Raw genomic sequence first — 16,441 nt, 5'->3', positions numbered from 1 at the left:
CAGAACCTACAACACCTCCATCAGAAATAGATTTGTACAAATTGTTAATCCCTAAAGCAGAAAAATCCAAAGAGATTAGCAATGTATTTCAGAGTAAACAAAGTAAACATAATAAAAAACATTTTAAAAGGAAGACTGAACCAAATTCAATTAAACAAAAAAGTGCCTCATTAAATGTGATGCCTCAAGTTCTAAGCCCTGAAAAAACACAACCCAGATTACAAACTGAAATAGAAATTGAAAAGCTTCCTCAATCTTCACTTCAGTCCAATAAGGAACAGAAAATGCATAAAGAAAATAATTTAAATACTAGCATTGATCATTTGTATCATAATGATAATTTTGAGAAAAAACTTGATAGCTCAAATAATGATTTATACATTAATTGGTCAACAGATCAGAATATATTAAATAATTCAGAAACTTCATTTGACAGTATTAAAATATCAGAAAATATAATTAATAGAGGAAATAGCCTGAACAATAATAGTTTTGAAAATCGTACTATACTGGCAAAACACAAAGCATTAAAAAATGGTAGCTCTAGTTATATTTATGACAAAACTGATATTTCAAAAGAAGAAATTGATATATATGATTTCAATAATATGCCATCGACTTCCAAACCATCAGTTTTATATAGTAAAGATCCTGAATATGCAATGCGCATATTTCTTTATGAAGATGATAGTGATAACATAAAGAAAAAAATTCATAAAAAGCATCGATCATATTGGCAACAAAAAAAATTAAAGAAACCAAATACTAACAACACTTTCAAAGCTGATAACAATATAACAGAATCATCTGAATCATTATTACAAAATGTATACAGCTATAGTGATTCCAACACTTCAAGTACAACAGGTAAAAATAGTTATACTAATAAATTTACTGATAACTATGATGCCCTAAATTCAACTGACTCTGGATCTGATTTTACTTCAGAATCGAGCCATAGTCAACAAAATAACAAATGGATAATTGATGATACATCAACAACATCTATTTCAATAGAAACTCTTCGTACCAAAGAAATTGATGAAGATGATGATGATGAAATTATCTTCACATCGGGGAAAAGAACTAAGGACAAAAATATTTTTGGAATATTTTCTTCTACACTAAAATCTTTCTTTTCATCAAATACATATAGAAACAGGAGTTTAAACATTTAGAAATTATCATATTAATCAAGAACATGAATGGAAAGGTTTTTTTCTATGTAGAAAACACTTATATAATAATATTATCAAAATATGTTATAAAAAAAATTTAAAACTTTATTATATAAATTATTTAATATTGATGATAATAATAATGTTGATTGAATTTAAAAACTTCTTCAATGACAATTTACATTCATCTGTTTTATGGCCTTTACAAGGGACGTAGTTAATTCCATATCAATTTTACATGTATCTAAGCCCGAATTAATAGAAACTTTCCAAATTTTTCAAAGAGAAAAAATACTTTGAAAATACTGAAGTTATCAGCTACAAATGATTTATTAAATAATGGCTCAAAAAAAAAATTTTTTTTGGAAAAATTTACTAAAATAATTAGAATGAATAAATAATTCTTTTCTGTATGTTATTAAATTATATATTCTAAACATATTGTTCAATCAAAGGACGGTTTGTTGTATTGTATATATTATATTGTTTTAAACAATAAATATTTATCTAATAATATTAAGATATAAATATTAAATAAAATCAACAAAACATTAATTTGTTTCAGCTATCCGCTCTTAAATAAATATGTCTCCATACATCTATAACATCATTTGTCACATAAAAAATTAATTGTAAAATTCACCCAATAGAGATATCCTTTGAGAAAATGGTTGTGCCTTACAAGTAAGCAATTTATAATCATTCTCCCATGTAATATTTCTTGAATGATAATTATTCTTAATCATAAGTAATAAATCTTGTGGGTCAAACTTCAATTTTTTTGGCAACGCACTTTTGATCAAATTTTTAACTAAACTTTCTACAGGGGTTGTGTCCGAAAAACTGTCTACAACTTTAGCAGTATTCTTATCAATATCAGTTTTATACTTAATTTCTCTTAATGTGGAATCATTTGCCGTATGTAGCATATCATTTTCTTCGGAATTTGTATCTAAATCTGAAGAAAACTTGACAATTTCAATAACTTCACCTAGATGACCCTGAGAACTACTTTCATTTGTTTGATATTTTCCTTCAGTATTGTTTCTTGAAAATGTATCATTAGTAAATTTATTATCCATAACATTTGGATTTTCATTTAATTCATTTTCTGATATTTCTGTGATATCAATATCCAAAATCTTTCCTTCTCTTTGCAATTTTTGTGGTTTTGAGTGATCATCTGTTGTGAAGTCATGAACTTTGCTTTTAATGCTTCGGAACATTTTTATTTTTTCATGTAAATTTGATAATAAATTTTGTCTGAAATATATGATTTTATGAAAAGATTTTCTTTCAGTGATTAATATTGAAAAAGAAATATTAAAACCGCTTCAATTTAATTGAACTAGTCTTTTTGGATATAATTACAAGAATAATCTTGCTACCTTCACAATCAATAAAAAACATAAACTTCTGCTTCGGGAAGTTAATAATAAAATAGTGGCAAATTATTTTAGTAATAACTTGTTTGAAGTTAAAATTTACTGTTTCTTTTATGATCATGCAGAAAAAAAACTATAAAAAGTAAAAAAAATAAAGCAATTGAATATTTATCTAACTCTTTTAATACCACATGTGAACTCTGAGGTAGCTAGCCCTGCAAGTACATTCAAGCAAGTGAAAATACTCAGCCAGCTGATAAGTAGCATTTCTCAAGATAAGTATTTTTTCCCGCCCCGCTTATCAACAAAATGTAATATGTTTCAGTTAACCATTCTTAAATAAATATTTCTCCATACATCCATAACAGGTTAATCGTTATACAAAACATTAATTGTAAAATTCCACTAATAGAGATAGCTTATAGTGTGTTAGTTTTAATTGATATAAGAGACCGTAAATAGTTAAAACAAATGAGAATTTCTGTTTTACCTGGGAATTTCATGACAACAATGTAAGGCTGCAATATCAATTGGATGTGCTTCTGTGTTAAAAACGTATCCTCCAGTATCAATAATGCATTTACCATTTGGAGTATCAATTATTTGTCCATGTTGTCCTCTTGAATGTATAAAGTTATTAGTGTCAAATAGTAAATACAAATATTTGGTTGTTTCGGCAAGAAAGAATGATTCCATTTTATTTTCTCTTTGATGATTTCTGACATCTTTAATCTGAAACATGCATCATATATTAGTGAAAAGTGGTATTATAGCTTAACAAGAATAAAATTACTGTAGCATATCCACAAGATGTTTTAGCACTATGTTGTATGCTTCTCAATATGTCTTCACCAACTTGCAATAAATATGGATCTTGTGTTGCTCTATATAAGAGCATCACTGATTCAATTAATTCTGGCCTTAATGGATAGTTTTCCCTATAATTTAAAACACAATATATTTTCTGTTGTTTTGTAACAATGCTCTATTTTAAATAACAAATACAGAGGTAACCATACTTACGAGTGACCTGATATTCGAGCCGCCAAAAGGAGGTATCTACTAATCACGTGAGCGAGTTTTTAAGGATTTTTGGACCCCTCTCCCCCTGGTGATACATGGTAATATTCAAAGTTACCCTCCCTCCCCCACCAAACATCACGTGTATTTTTAGCTACCTGATAAAACATAACTAGCCGGGTTCATGGCATCGTGCCTTAAAGCAAATTGCTGAACTTCCCGTACCGTAATTAAAAATCATGGTACGGAACCCAATAACATTTACTCAAAATGTGTACAGATTATAAAAATCTCTATAAAATGTCTGATAATTTGATATGCATATGTCTAATGATCATTTTTGACCGTCAAAAGGCGTTTTTTTAACTTATTTTTATTGAGAGTCCATAACTGCTGGACCTGCCTTCCCAAAAATTTAATCAGTTCTTCATCTTGTCAATACAAGTAAAATGTTTTTTGAATTATTAAAATCGGACGCTCCGTTCTCTTAAAAACTGAGATACTGTTTTTGGCACTTTTTGCCCCGTATCTTCGGAACGGCTAGGCCTACCTTCGCCCAAAAACTAATCAGCACGTCTCCTTATCAATACGAATCGAATGTTTTTTGAATTATTCAAATCGGTTGAACCTTGTTCCTGAAATCGCCGACGAAAATTTGTATCCGCACGCACACACAAATACACACACACATACATCCATTTTTTCTAAGGTATGCCAAAATGTTCAGAAACCTTTGAAAATTAAAGATATATACAAATTTTCATTTTCGATTATTTTGCGATTACTAGAACTTACCCTTACCCGGGAAGTTGAATATATTTTTTTTTATTTTTTTGAAAATGTTTGATTTTCTTAAAAAAATAAATACATGTGATATCTTACTATACCCCTCCCTCCCCCACGTAATATTTCGTAATTTTTTGTCAAATCCCCCCCGCCCTAAGAACTTCACGTGATTAATGGAGGCCCCCAAAGAATTATTTTAGAGTAAGTCTATAATGTATATAATATGATGCAAATATATTGAGAATTCATTTAACATTTGAAATTTTGACTACACTGATAGTGATTGTACAGTTATACTCAAGTACTCAACATAGTTTGCATTTTTTGTTTTTTGTACATTTACAAAATGTTATGTACTTTTATAACCTGGGTCTAAAGAAAAGGGCCTTGTCTCTTGATTTAAAGCATAAAATTATGGGGCAAGGATATACTATATATATATATATATATATATATATATATATATATATATATATATATATATATATATATATATATTAATCTAAATATATATTTTATAATATGTGAAATACAGTTGTTCTGATCCCAAATAACAAAAATTATGATACTATCATAAAAATTAAAAATATTCTACTCAAAATTATGATACTTTCATAAAAATTGAAAACACTCTACTCAAAGCACATAACAGCAAATAATACCTATTAGTCCCAGCTTCACCAGCAGCTATGTTATAGAGCTCGGGCGTAAATCCATACTGCTTCCAAACACTGTGATAATTATGTAAAGTCTTCATAGCATTTTTTGTATCACCTACAAATAAAATAATTGAAATCACATTAAGAAGCATTTTCAAATGAAATAATTTTATTGTATGCATTATCTGCTACTATAATACTATACCCTTTTATCATAGCAAGGATATGTATTTTATTATTTTGGTATTAAATAATTTTAGCCTCTGACTTTTTGAATTTAGGCAATATGGATCTTTTCTCTAGATAGAATGCTAAGTCACTCACATACCAATTAAACTTAAAACGCCTGGCCAGTATGCTTCTAGAGATTGAAATACAGGTAGTGTTACTTGGCCTTTATTCATAGAAGCCCATATATGCCAATCATCTTTGCGCAAATACTTATTTATTGATTTATAACCTTCATTAAACATATGCATAAGTTCTGGCCTTTGAAGCATAATAGCACCTAAAAAATAATTTAAAAACATTCAAATAATTTCAAAAAGAATTAGATAATGATTTTTAATTCACCTTTAACTAAATATTCATAATAGGAATCTACTCCTGCTCCTATACCCGCATCTTGAGCAGTCCATCTTCCGGTTAATACATCAATATGATTTCCAAATAATCCAATAGAAGATCGGTGTTTATATAATGAATGCAAAGCATTTAATGCTACCTGAAAGTGGTTGCATAATTTTTAATAGTACACAAGATAAATTTCATTAAACATCATAAGGTACATTAAGACCAATTAATGAAAATTTAATTACAATTATTCACATATAAAATTTATTATTCATGTCTCTTTTATATTTCATACTAGTGTTTTTGATTGTCTGAAAATTATGATAAAAAAAATTGTATAGACAATAAAATTAATCATATTTTTTGCAATAAGCACTGTAGTATTTCCCATTATTATAATAATATTGCTATTATCTTCAAAAGTTGGTTCTTTGTAGGGAGTTTATTATGGAGTTGATAAAATATTGGTAAAGTTTTTTTTAGAAAAAGATCACTTTAACAATACATCTGAAAGATAAGCCTTGATATCATACCTCTTCATATATTGGATCCCCCGTCAGTCTACTAAGTGCTCCAAACTCTATTATAAATGTTCCAACTCCTGCAGTGCATGTTATGGATGTTTCTCCTTCTGGTACTCCATATCTCAAATTTACAGTGCCATAAGGCATACCTGAATAATTAGTTGTATAAATATATTCATTGAATTCATTTAAAATAATATATTATTTTAAAATGTATCAAATAATTTTTGAAAAAAAAATTGATATAAAATTTGTATACCAGTTGGTGTATTAAATGCTGGAAGAAGCCTTCTAGCAACATCCTCAGCTAATCTCAAAAGTGGACCATTGCATGGCCAACCTGGTTCTATGTCAATGCCTGCCCTAACACAAATAACATTCATTCAGAGCAAAACTTTAAACTTATTGCTTATATTCACCTAAATGACATAAGATGGGCACTTATTAAACCTCCAACAATCCTTATATTAGTTTCAAATACTGATACATTGATGTTTGTATCAAAGTTTGCTTTGCTAATTATAATATCTACAGCACGTCTAAATTCTGTATAATTTCCCATCACAGCCAGTGTGTCCAAAGCATCCACAAGAGTCAGGGAATAACTATAAATATGAATATAAATAATCAGAAACATATTGATACAAATTCATCAATTATTCTTGCACATATTATTTATATAAAGGGTTGTAATTATTTCAGTAATTTATTTAGATTATATTTTACTATGTAGCAATATTGAAATCATCTTTATAAATATTTATAAACACATGCACATATGAAATTATAAAATAAATTAAATTTTCTAGCAACCATTTTGACATAGAAAAAATTGCCTAGCAAATGTTTCGAGTCCTGGTTTGAATCAGGAAATTGAAAATCAATTCAATATTGAAGCTTGAATGCAATAATTTGATTAATCTTTACAACAATCTGTACCAAAACAAACTTTTATATATCGTAATAATATAACATCAATAAAATATATAAAAATAAGTTCATATTTATTACCTTCCCCAAGTATTAACACCATCGCAAGTCAATGGTCTCAATTCATCATAATCTGATGCATATTTTAAATAACCATTATAAGCATGCTGGAACATTTGACGAACCTCTTCACTAAAATAAAAATTATATCGTAAAATGTCTGTGTTGCAAATCTCTTTCTAAAACAGTTACAATAAGTTGTGAATCTTACCGTAATTTAAGCATGTCATGTTTTGAATATTTTCTTATGGAAAAAATTGGTGTAAACATAGTTAAAAAAACTAAAAGACGCAGACTGACCATTATTAATTAATGTGTTGTTATAGTATGGTTATAATATAAATATATTATATTATTGTATATCATATTATAACCCTAATATGATGTATTCGTGTGATAAACTTGTCAATTTTTCTTCTTGCATGCTTCTTGTGTCATATTCATTTTTAGTCCGAGGTTGAACCAACACTCATTAAAATTTGAAGTTTAAAAATAGCTAAACATAGCAGCTAAACTACTTTCATAGTCATAATGTTTTTTTTTAGTAAAAATAAGTTATTAATTTAAAATTGATAATATTTATTAACTTAAAATTCACATATCTGAAAGTAGTAGTATTTCATAAATAATATTCATAATAAATTCACCGTGAACACCGTAATGAACATTCTGATTTTAAATGTCATATACTCCCGGACTTCCTAGGTCATTAGTTGCAATTGTCAAACTGTCAAACATCCTAGTCAAACATCTTCGTGTGGTCAAAAAAATATGTAGTAACCTGAAACTGCATTTACTACATAAATATATTACTACATATATATTTACATTTTTCACATGTCAAAATAGTTTTCAAGTGCACTAAACTTTCTTATATAAATTTACTATATTTAATTTATCATTAATAAAATGAACAAAATAATTGCAGTTCTTTCACTATTTTGCTTTAAATGTATAGCCGGTGTAAGAAATACATTAATTGCATTAATATTATATTTCAATAATTTTAATTTAATAAATTATTCATACTATAGGTAATGGAATATGATGGAAGGTTACATATAAAATTGTATCATGCACTAGACTTAAAAAATAAAGAATTTTTTGAAGAAAGAGGTAATATAACATTTGAAACAACTAGGAGCACTTTCTATGCTATTAATCAGTTAGATCTAAATCCAAATCAACAGATTAATTTACAGGTACCTAAAATAGTACTTTTAACACTTTGATCTTTACAAATATCTTTACTTGAATATCATACTTCATGCATGCATTTTTAGAATCTTGCTGACCAGGATGAGATGTACCGATTGAAAAGTATAGTGGTAAATTCAGACGGAAGTAAAGTGACATATCTATCAAGTGTAAAGGCTGTAAGTGTATGAAAGTAGATTTTTTTCAAAAACTAAGTTTTAAAAATTATCACATATCAAGCAAACAATTGATGATAAAAGTAACAAGTTAACATAATCAAACATAGTTATCAAATTCACTCAAGGAAAGAAAATAACTTTTTATAATCATTATTTCTTATAGCCATATTTCTAATATGAATTTTATATATTTTTTTAGAGATCGCTTACTGCAGGTGGATTAGACGATACAATAACAATATATTTAGCACACTCTGGTTTTGTGATGGGAATTTCAGAGTCTGTATCCTCAGATATCATAGAAAGCAAACTAAATAATAATAAATTTAAAACTGTGGTTCAAATCAAACACATGCAATCAGCACCAATGTGAGAATTATAAAATTAATTTAGATACTTAATTTACTCAAAAAAATTCATCATATTTATTTCCGTATTGTATTTAAAACTTTTCACCATACACATATATACAAGTTGTTTTGAATATTATTTTAGACCAGACACAGCAAGTTATATTCAAAAGCTAGAAAGGGAGAAAGAAGCTAGAGAACGGGGAGAAGTAAAAGATAATAGATCCTTTTTAGCAAAATATGTAAGTTTTTCTTTTGATCATTGAATGAAGTATAACCAGGTTTTAATATTATTACCAATATTCTTCCCATAAACTCTTTTAGTGGATGTACATTGTTCCAATAGCAATATTTGTATTAATTTCTGGAGCAGCAAATCCTGAAGCACAGTCAGGTGGCCGATAGTTGAACATTCATGTCATTTCTGTGTAAATAATTTATATTAGAATAGGAATGGTTTTGTAATATTTGTCAAAGATATTGAAATAATATATTCATGTATGCATATAACCACTGTTTCATTGTTTGTAAAACCTGTCAATGATATATATATATATATATATATATATATATATATATATATATTATATTATTCTTCTAAAAGGAAAAATACAATTGAGTACCTGAACTATTAAATTTTGAAATAACAAACATATTTTATTTTAATGCAACTTTGTTGCATCTATATTTATTATATACATCGTTTGAAAATGATTATACACTCAAACATAAATGTTTAATACAAATTATGGAATGAAAGCATATTCATGTGAAAATTTATCAAAAAAACGAACATTTTTATGCAACTAAATGACATTAGATTTATGATTACTTCATTTAATAAATTAATATATTATATTTGAATAAATTCATAAGTTTTATGTAACAAAAATAATAAATGACAATCATAATTCAAAATGCTGTTTAGGAATATCTTACTAAAAATGTTAATGCCCATAAATAGTAAGTTATTTTTTCAAAATGAAATTCACAGAAAAACTATTATTGCAGTTATTGGTTATAAACTATGTTCAGTTGAATTGGTTTATAAAGCCACAATACAAAGATAGTGCGCATATGGATGTGAACAACAAGTTAGGGGTGTGAAAATATGTGAAGCATGAAACTTAATTTATTCCACATCCATTTTGTCCTCTGGAGGAGACTGATTATCACCCTGTGCATTACTGTTAGTACCTTCCTCTTCTGCTTGTTGGGTCGCAGGCGGTGTGGGGGCTTTCGGTTTTGGTTTGTTTAAGATTGGGATAATTGCCTGATCTAAAGTCTGCTTTTCTTGACGTATCTGTTGCACAGTGATTGGTGGATTTATTGTTTTCGGAGTTGACGCCAATATTGTACGCTTTTCTTCCAACCACTTATATGCTGCTTCTACAGCCATTGCAACCTGAAAATATAAAAGTTTCTATCAAAATTGCTCAAATTTTTTTAACAATAATGTGGTTAATATATTCGAGATATAATAAAATTAGTACATTACTCAACTTATGTACAACATAAAAATCACATAGCATTTTTCAATTATGTTCTAAAGGACTTGTATGTAGTACATAAACAACTAATATTTATAAATTCCATTTAATGTTAACCTTGTTAATATCACTATCAGTCAGATGATCATATCGAGGATCTTTATTGTTACACATATCTACTGCTTTCCTTCCTAATTGAATAGCTTGACCTAATTCTTCTAGTGCAGAAGGCCTTAAATCATACTCTAATCTTCGAGCTTTAACTGGTTCTCCTTGTGTTCTTAGTGCAGTTAATTTATCAAAGTAGATCTGAAAAATATAAATTCATGAACAATTTTAGAACTTAAAGACCGAAAAGTAATAATTGGAATAAAATTAATAAACAATATATGTACATACATACTAATATTTTTCATTCATATACAAAACACTAAGTTAATAAGAGCTAAGTATAACATAATGGTTTTTTATTATCAAATTTAGATATGTCATGTATGAAACAGATAATTCAACAATCTATAATAAAAATGAATGAGGTCTAAAATAATAAATTTTAGGATTCTTTTAAAAATAAATTATTTAAATTCAGACAAAAACCTTATACAGTATGAAAATATTAGGCTACTTACTTGTCTTTGACAATCTTCACCATCTTCATACAGCCAATTTTCCATTGCATCTAAATCGCTGCATAATTGTGATCGTTCTTGCTCTGGTAAAAACATGGCCAATTGATCTTCAGATTGTAATTTGCCTCGCAATTCATAAACATATTCTTCCAAAGCATTTCTAGCATCCGCCCTCTCTTTTTCTTGTTTATCTGATGAAATCATTTTGCACTAAAAATACAAACTTTAATTTAGTGAATTTATTCTTATGAAAAATGCTTGGTTTGGATGAGTTTTCAGTTATAAGAAACAAAAGCAATCAACACCACTACAGTATTTCAATTCTACATACTCACCTCTTGTTCAAAATAATTATTCAGATCCGATTGGGTATATCCATGAGTGTAAGCATCAATAGGGAGCTCAGTTGATTTAACAGTAATTTTCTTTTCTTTCTTCTTATCCTTTTTGTCAGAAGCATTGAGATCATTTTGATGATCCTATAAGCATGCAAAGCTTTAAAATGTAATAAATAGTAAAATACTATCGCACATGCTTGTCCCTCTTTCAGTGTTTCTATTGTGAGATTGACATTAATATATTTTTTTTCTCAATAACATGTGCTTAAACTTTTCTTACAGCAAGATGTATCAGACAAGCATGTGCGCAAAAGCTAAAATTTGACTTTAATTATATAATTAGGAGAATCACAATTATGCATTCAAAACAACTGGGTATATAAATCAAGAACACATATATTATGTTTATACATGCATACCCACATACACACTAATACATAAACAGATAAAAATATACCTAACTACATACATATATCTAGACATATGTATATATACTCATAAATACACTAATATTTACAATTTTTATTGCAAATATTGTTGTATACTTTTAAATATAATAGTTTAAAAAATTGGGACAAGCTTGTGCGACAGTATTCAGTTCTGTGGTATGAATTATCACAGTAACGTACCGAACTGAACCATTGTGTGACACGTTGTGCCCACCCAGCCTCTTGGGCTGTATCTCCTAATCCTACCTCTTCATTTCCAGCGCAACCAGATCCTCCATTAGGTTCAGATTTTGAATTTTCTTGGTCCATATTTTCAACACCTTCTTGTTCTTGTTGCATGGCTTCAGGCTCATTACTCTGATGTTTCTCTAGGAGGCATGCACTTGATATATGTACAATACCATGGATATTCACACGAACCTTGATTTTGATTTTTTGACTTTCTCCTTCAGGTGTTGGACGAATGTCTCTTATTGTCCAAGATCCTAATAATATCATTACATAGTTTATGTTTGATGAATTTCAACGAGTTAATATTAGTATTTGATTTTGAGATAGATTTATTCTTTACTCACCAATCAACGGATCTGGGAAAGGTACAGGATGTGAGTATACTGCTTTGATGGCAAAAGGTTCTTTTCTATAAAAGGTCAACATTTTACTGAATGGTGCAGCATGATAGGCAGGAAATACTTCCATTTCACCCTCTTCACCTGCACTTGCATCCCAAACTAGCTTAACAGGATAGTTCTGAAAATATTATAACCATTTTTAAGTAATTAATATGCATAACACATTTGTATCAATGTTGTAAACAGCATTTGCTGTTTACAGATTTTGGCAAAAATAATATTTGTAAAGATTTGCCTTACAATTTTTAAAAGAATTGTTATAAACAAAAAAAGTTTAAAGTTCTTATTACCTGTATGTCAGTCACGCTAAAGTCACGAACTCGAACAGCAGGACTGAGCATAGCACACTGCAAAGCAGCTCCACGAGCTACAGCTTCATCTTGGTTTAATGTAGTACTAGGGCTTTTACCAAACACACTTTCTATCAAATGTTTTATGTAAGGTATTCGGCTACTGCCTCCAACAATTTCCACCGAATGTATTTCATCAAGGCGCAATTCTAAAAATACATGTTCATGTGATTAATTAAGAAAAACAAAGAAAAGTTTGAGTGTGTCTGAATGCCAAAAAAAACATTATGGATGCAATCATGATGTCCCATAACTTACTCGAATCATCCAAACATTTCTTCAATGTTCTCCCTACTCTTTGGAATAAACCAGCACATAGTTCCTCCATAATTGATCTTTGCATCTCGCTGTGAACATCCTTATCTTCCATAAAACATTCTATATTTAATGGCAATTTTGTACTGTTTGCAGACATTTGCTTTTTTATTTTCTCTACTTCAGCCAGTAGTCTAATGTATGCTCTAGCATTACTCTTTGCATCAATCCTATAGCGTGATTTGAATTCATTACAAAAATGTTCTGCTAGTATCATATCTATGTCACGACCTCCGCAATGAGGATCTGATGCACTGGCTATCATCCGCAATTTACCACGATGAAAGGCGCATGAATAAACCTACAATATTTAAGAATTATTTTTTAATAAATACAACAATATTGAAATACAACATTGAAAACAATATTTAGTTCAAAACTTTAGTGGTAAATTTTAGTTTTAAATATCATAATACTTTTAAAATTTTAATACACATGCAAAGAAGAAATTCTCAATATGTTATTTTATTAACCTGTAATGATGCATGACCACAATCGACAAATACAACATTACGTGGTTTGTCCTCTGGAGCTGGCAAATCTTGTTTATATATACCATAAGCAAGAGCTGTGGCTGTTGTTTCGTTCATCAATCTTAACACATTCAGACCTGGAAATTAAATACATGCTTGAGTGTAAAAAAAATATATCAAGTATTTAACTTGCACCAAAAAGAAAGATTCTGTATATAAGCATAAAATGTTAATGCACACTGTAATAAATTACTTTAACTGTTAACTCACTTATACAAAAGTTTATTAAAAAAATATTTACTGAATTAGATAGCGTTCAAATTAATGTTGTGATAGGTATTTCATTAATTACAGATGTAAGTTATTTTGTACAATTTATTAAAATGGTACATATTAGTGATACATGTTTTACAAACTACAATAAGATGCATACCAGCAATAGAAGCAGCATCCAACAATGCCCTTCTTTCTGCATTTGTGAAGTATGATGGCACAGAAATAACACAATCATTAACTTGAGTTTGAAGAGCATTTGCAGAAGTTTCTTTAAGCTTTGTAAATAACATTGCGGTCACTTGTTCAGGTGAAAACACATGCTCTTCATCCAAGTAATGTACCTATGACAGTTTTATTTTATTTTATAACGAGAAAAAAAATCCAATGCATATATAGCAATAAACACCAAAGACTATGTGTTTACTTTGTAAATAAAATAAAAGTTTTATTTAAACTGTTATTAAACATATTGCATACTTCCATAATATATAATAAAATATACTTTTTATTATTTCATTCGATTAAATAAAACAAAATCAATTGTGTTAATAAATCACTGCATTTGGTAGTATATTCCAAATTTTTTAAAATAACATTCAAAAAAAGTCTAAGTATCAGATATCATGAACTAATACTGATTAAGAATTTTTACCCGAATTCCAATGCCACCATCAGGCCTCTGTTCAGTTCGAAATGGCAAAGAACGTAATTCATTTTGAACATGAGGATCATTATACCTGCGCCCTAAAAGGCGTTTAAAACCCCATACAGTGTTTTTCATATTTGTGACCAATTGGTTTTTGGCAGCAACACCCAGCACACGATTCTTTCCAGAAAATGCCACACATGATCTAACAAGAATTTAATATATAAGCTGAATATGATGATTTAAGAAGATAATGAGCATGTGTTTTGTTTGAAGAAAATGTACTTTTAAATGAACAATGCACTAAATAAATGTGCAGATTGCTATATAGGATAGTGGCAATCAATGTCTATCATAAAAAAGTAAAATCTCTATTACAATTTTGGTATGTCCTTGAAAAATTAATAAAGGTAATAAATAATATGGTATATAGGTTAAACTTAAATTGTAATAACGCGGCGACATAAGCAGTATATTATTTCATAGATTTTTATTATCAATATGAGATTTTATTAATGCTTTGATATAAAAAAACGCATGGTCTGATAACCCACCCGGCATACTCATTATTGCACAATCACTGCACGTTACACTATTGCTTCCTATATTTTTATTATCAAACAACTACTAAAACAGAAAACTTACGGAGTTCCTCGCAAGCTATAATCGTTAGCTATAGTTTCAATGCCACCTGATTTTGCAACAGCGACATAACAAGATTCATTTCCAAAATCAATTCCAATAACAGACATAGCAGCCATTGTGTAATATTAATTAATCACTTTTCCTCCGAAAATTTTAAGTTTATATACTGAACGTATATATAGATATGTCAACCTTATTTGGAAAATTCTAGAAACTAATGGATGACAAATTTCGAGCTGTTTCTCGAAATCTCCGTTAAGTACTTGGTACCAATTCTTACTGCGCTGAACTTGCTCAAATATATACGAAAATTCCAGAAATTTGTTAGGTTACCTGATGACATAACTGAGCAGGCAGCGACATCAGTAATGGAATTTGACAAAACTGAAACGCGGGATTTTTGAAGTTTCAATAAATAGAGTATCATGTGTTTATTCATATTTAAATTTTTGGGTTCTGATGAAAAACATAAATTATATTAATTGATATTAATTAATAATTATTAATTGTTTGAGAACTAAGATTGGGTATGTCTAAAGCATCGAATTAATGAGTTAAAACTGTGTTTCAGAAGCTAATCTGAAAATAAAAAGTCTACATATTTAACTATATTTCTGACTCTACAGAATAATATTTGACAACTATCTTTTATATGTATGATTGCATGCTGCTAGAAATAACATCAAATTAAAAAAACATCATTAGTGTACTACACAAATAATTTATTCAATATAATCTACAATAACATATTATTAAATTTAAACATCATTTTCATAATCAGCTGGATTTTTCCTCTGCAATTGAGCATACTTCTTTTCAACAGTATCATAAACCAAATATGCTATTATAGTTGCTGAAATATAAAATATTTTATATAGAAATAAATATCAATTGTTAATAAAGTATAAATTATATTCATTTCATGTTATTCAAGTATATGTTATAAACATTTTGATATATGTATTTATAGATTTGATAAGTACATAAAATGGCTTAGCAATCAGAAATTAAAGCATTATCCAAACCTTGTGGTCTACCAAGAAATAATTTAAGATTACCAAGAAGTAATTTAGAATATTATTTCCTCGGTAAAAACATATTTAATGTTAAAAATATGCAGACATATCATATATATATATATATATATATAAATATTTATATATATATATATTTATATATATATATATATATATATATAGTGGCGTCGGAACCAAATTTTTGATGGTGGCTCGTTTTTTTTTTTTTTTTTAGATAGACAGCCAGTGGTCTCATTTTTTTTTTTTTTTTTTAGAGATATTAGCCCATAATTTTTAGAAATTGAGTCAAAATTCATTCATTCCGGTTCCGACGCACTGTA

General features: G+C 28.3%; 4 protein-coding genes across 8 annotated transcripts in view; 1 reads left to right on the top strand and 3 right to left on the bottom strand.

Annotated features, from left to right (window-relative positions):
- Nucleotides 1-1,761: 1,761 nt before the first annotated feature.
- LOC113370068 (ER degradation-enhancing alpha-mannosidase-like protein 2) lies at nt 1,762-7,435 on the bottom strand. Its single transcript, XM_026610729.1, has 11 exons — nt 7,327-7,435; nt 7,137-7,247; nt 6,545-6,730; nt 6,385-6,488; nt 6,135-6,274; nt 5,602-5,752; nt 5,357-5,536; nt 5,032-5,143; nt 3,357-3,501; nt 3,054-3,295; nt 1,762-2,441 (listed from the first exon to the last, which is right to left on the bottom strand). Exons 1-11 carry the CDS (start codon nt 7,416-7,418, stop codon nt 1,805-1,807), a joined length of 2,100 nt encoding a protein of 699 aa, XP_026466514.1. The 5' UTR covers nt 7,419-7,435; the 3' UTR covers nt 1,762-1,804.
- Nucleotides 7,436-7,947: 512 nt separating this feature from the next.
- LOC113370707 (ER membrane protein complex subunit 10-like) lies at nt 7,948-9,313 on the top strand. Its single transcript, XM_026611400.1, has 6 exons — nt 7,948-8,078; nt 8,150-8,317; nt 8,399-8,491; nt 8,691-8,860; nt 8,987-9,083; nt 9,166-9,313. Exons 1-6 carry the CDS (start codon nt 8,025-8,027, stop codon nt 9,244-9,246), a joined length of 663 nt encoding a protein of 220 aa, XP_026467185.1. The 5' UTR covers nt 7,948-8,024; the 3' UTR covers nt 9,247-9,313.
- Nucleotides 9,314-9,884: 571 nt separating this feature from the next.
- LOC113370088 (heat shock 70 kDa protein 4-like) lies at nt 9,885-15,365 on the bottom strand. 2 transcript variants are annotated; one of them, XM_026610751.1, is made up of 12 exons: nt 15,085-15,365; nt 14,446-14,644; nt 13,951-14,134; nt 13,518-13,654; nt 12,988-13,345; nt 12,670-12,878; nt 12,323-12,497; nt 11,928-12,232; nt 11,296-11,403; nt 10,961-11,170; nt 10,449-10,640; nt 9,885-10,246 (listed from the first exon to the last, which is right to left on the bottom strand). In XM_026610751.1, exons 1-12 carry the CDS (start codon nt 15,198-15,200, stop codon nt 9,974-9,976), a joined length of 2,466 nt encoding a protein of 821 aa, XP_026466536.1. In that variant the 5' UTR covers nt 15,201-15,365; the 3' UTR covers nt 9,885-9,973. The 2 variants fall into 2 exon arrangements, with proteins under 2 accessions (XP_026466536.1, XP_026466537.1); XM_026610752.1 differs by having other exon boundaries at nt 11,296-11,439; nt 11,994-12,232; nt 15,085-15,362.
- A 423-nt stretch (nt 15,366-15,788) lies between these two features.
- Nucleotides 15,789-16,441, bottom strand: part of LOC113370612 (cytochrome b-c1 complex subunit 8-like) — a 2,422-nt gene continuing 1,769 nt past the window's right edge. For 3 of the 4 annotated variants that reach the window (XM_026611307.1, XM_026611309.1, XM_026611308.1), the window contains exon 3: nt 15,811-15,937. In XM_026611307.1, coding sequence (XP_026467092.1) covers nt 15,843-15,937 — 95 coding nt within the window. In that variant the 3' untranslated portion in view covers nt 15,811-15,842. Of the gene's footprint in view, nt 15,938-16,441 lie in introns of all 4 variants that reach the window. The other variant, XM_026611306.1, reaches the window with a different exon arrangement.

This window comes from Ctenocephalides felis, unplaced genomic scaffold (assembly GCF_003426905.1).
Source record: "Ctenocephalides felis isolate EL2017-DRISC unplaced genomic scaffold, ASM342690v1 CF-g0.4_SCAFFOLD_01492, whole genome shotgun sequence".
NCBI classification, from domain to species: domain Eukaryota; kingdom Metazoa; phylum Arthropoda; class Insecta; order Siphonaptera; family Pulicidae; genus Ctenocephalides; species Ctenocephalides felis.
This window is presented reverse-complemented; position numbering and strand designations above follow the sequence as displayed.

Excerpts from the sequence above, each read along its gene's own strand:
- LOC113370068 (XM_026610729.1), bottom strand. The coding sequence starts at position 7,418 with ATGGTCAGTCTGCGTCTTTTAGTTTTTTTAACTATGTTTACACCAATT. Across the intron at positions 7,248-7,326 it reads CATGACATGCTTAAATTACG|TGAAGAGGTTCGTCAAATGT; the intron begins GTAAGATTCACA and ends TTTTTATTTTAG. Across the intron at positions 6,731-7,136 it reads GGTGTTAATACTTGGGGAAG|TTATTCCCTGACTCTTGTGG; the intron begins GTAATAAATATG and ends TCATATTTATAG.
- LOC113370707 (XM_026611400.1), top strand. The coding sequence starts at position 8,025 with ATGAACAAAATAATTGCAGTTCTTTCACTATTTTGCTTTAAATGTATA. Across the intron at positions 8,079-8,149 it reads GCTTTAAATGTATAGCCGGT|GTAATGGAATATGATGGAAG; the intron begins GTAAGAAATACA and ends TTCATACTATAG. Across the intron at positions 8,861-8,986 it reads CACATGCAATCAGCACCAAT|ACCAGACACAGCAAGTTATA; the intron begins GTGAGAATTATA and ends ATATTATTTTAG.
- LOC113370088 (XM_026610751.1), bottom strand. The coding sequence starts at position 15,200 with ATGGCTGCTATGTCTGTTATTGGAATTGATTTTGGAAATGAATCTTGT. Across the intron at positions 11,404-11,927 it reads TCACACAATGGTTCAGTTCG|GATAAGAAGAAAGAAAAGAA; the intron begins GTACGTTACTGT and ends TCTGACAAAAAG. Across the intron at positions 10,247-10,448 it reads CTGATAGTGATATTAACAAG|GTTGCAATGGCTGTAGAAGC; the intron begins GTTAACATTAAA and ends TTATATTTTCAG.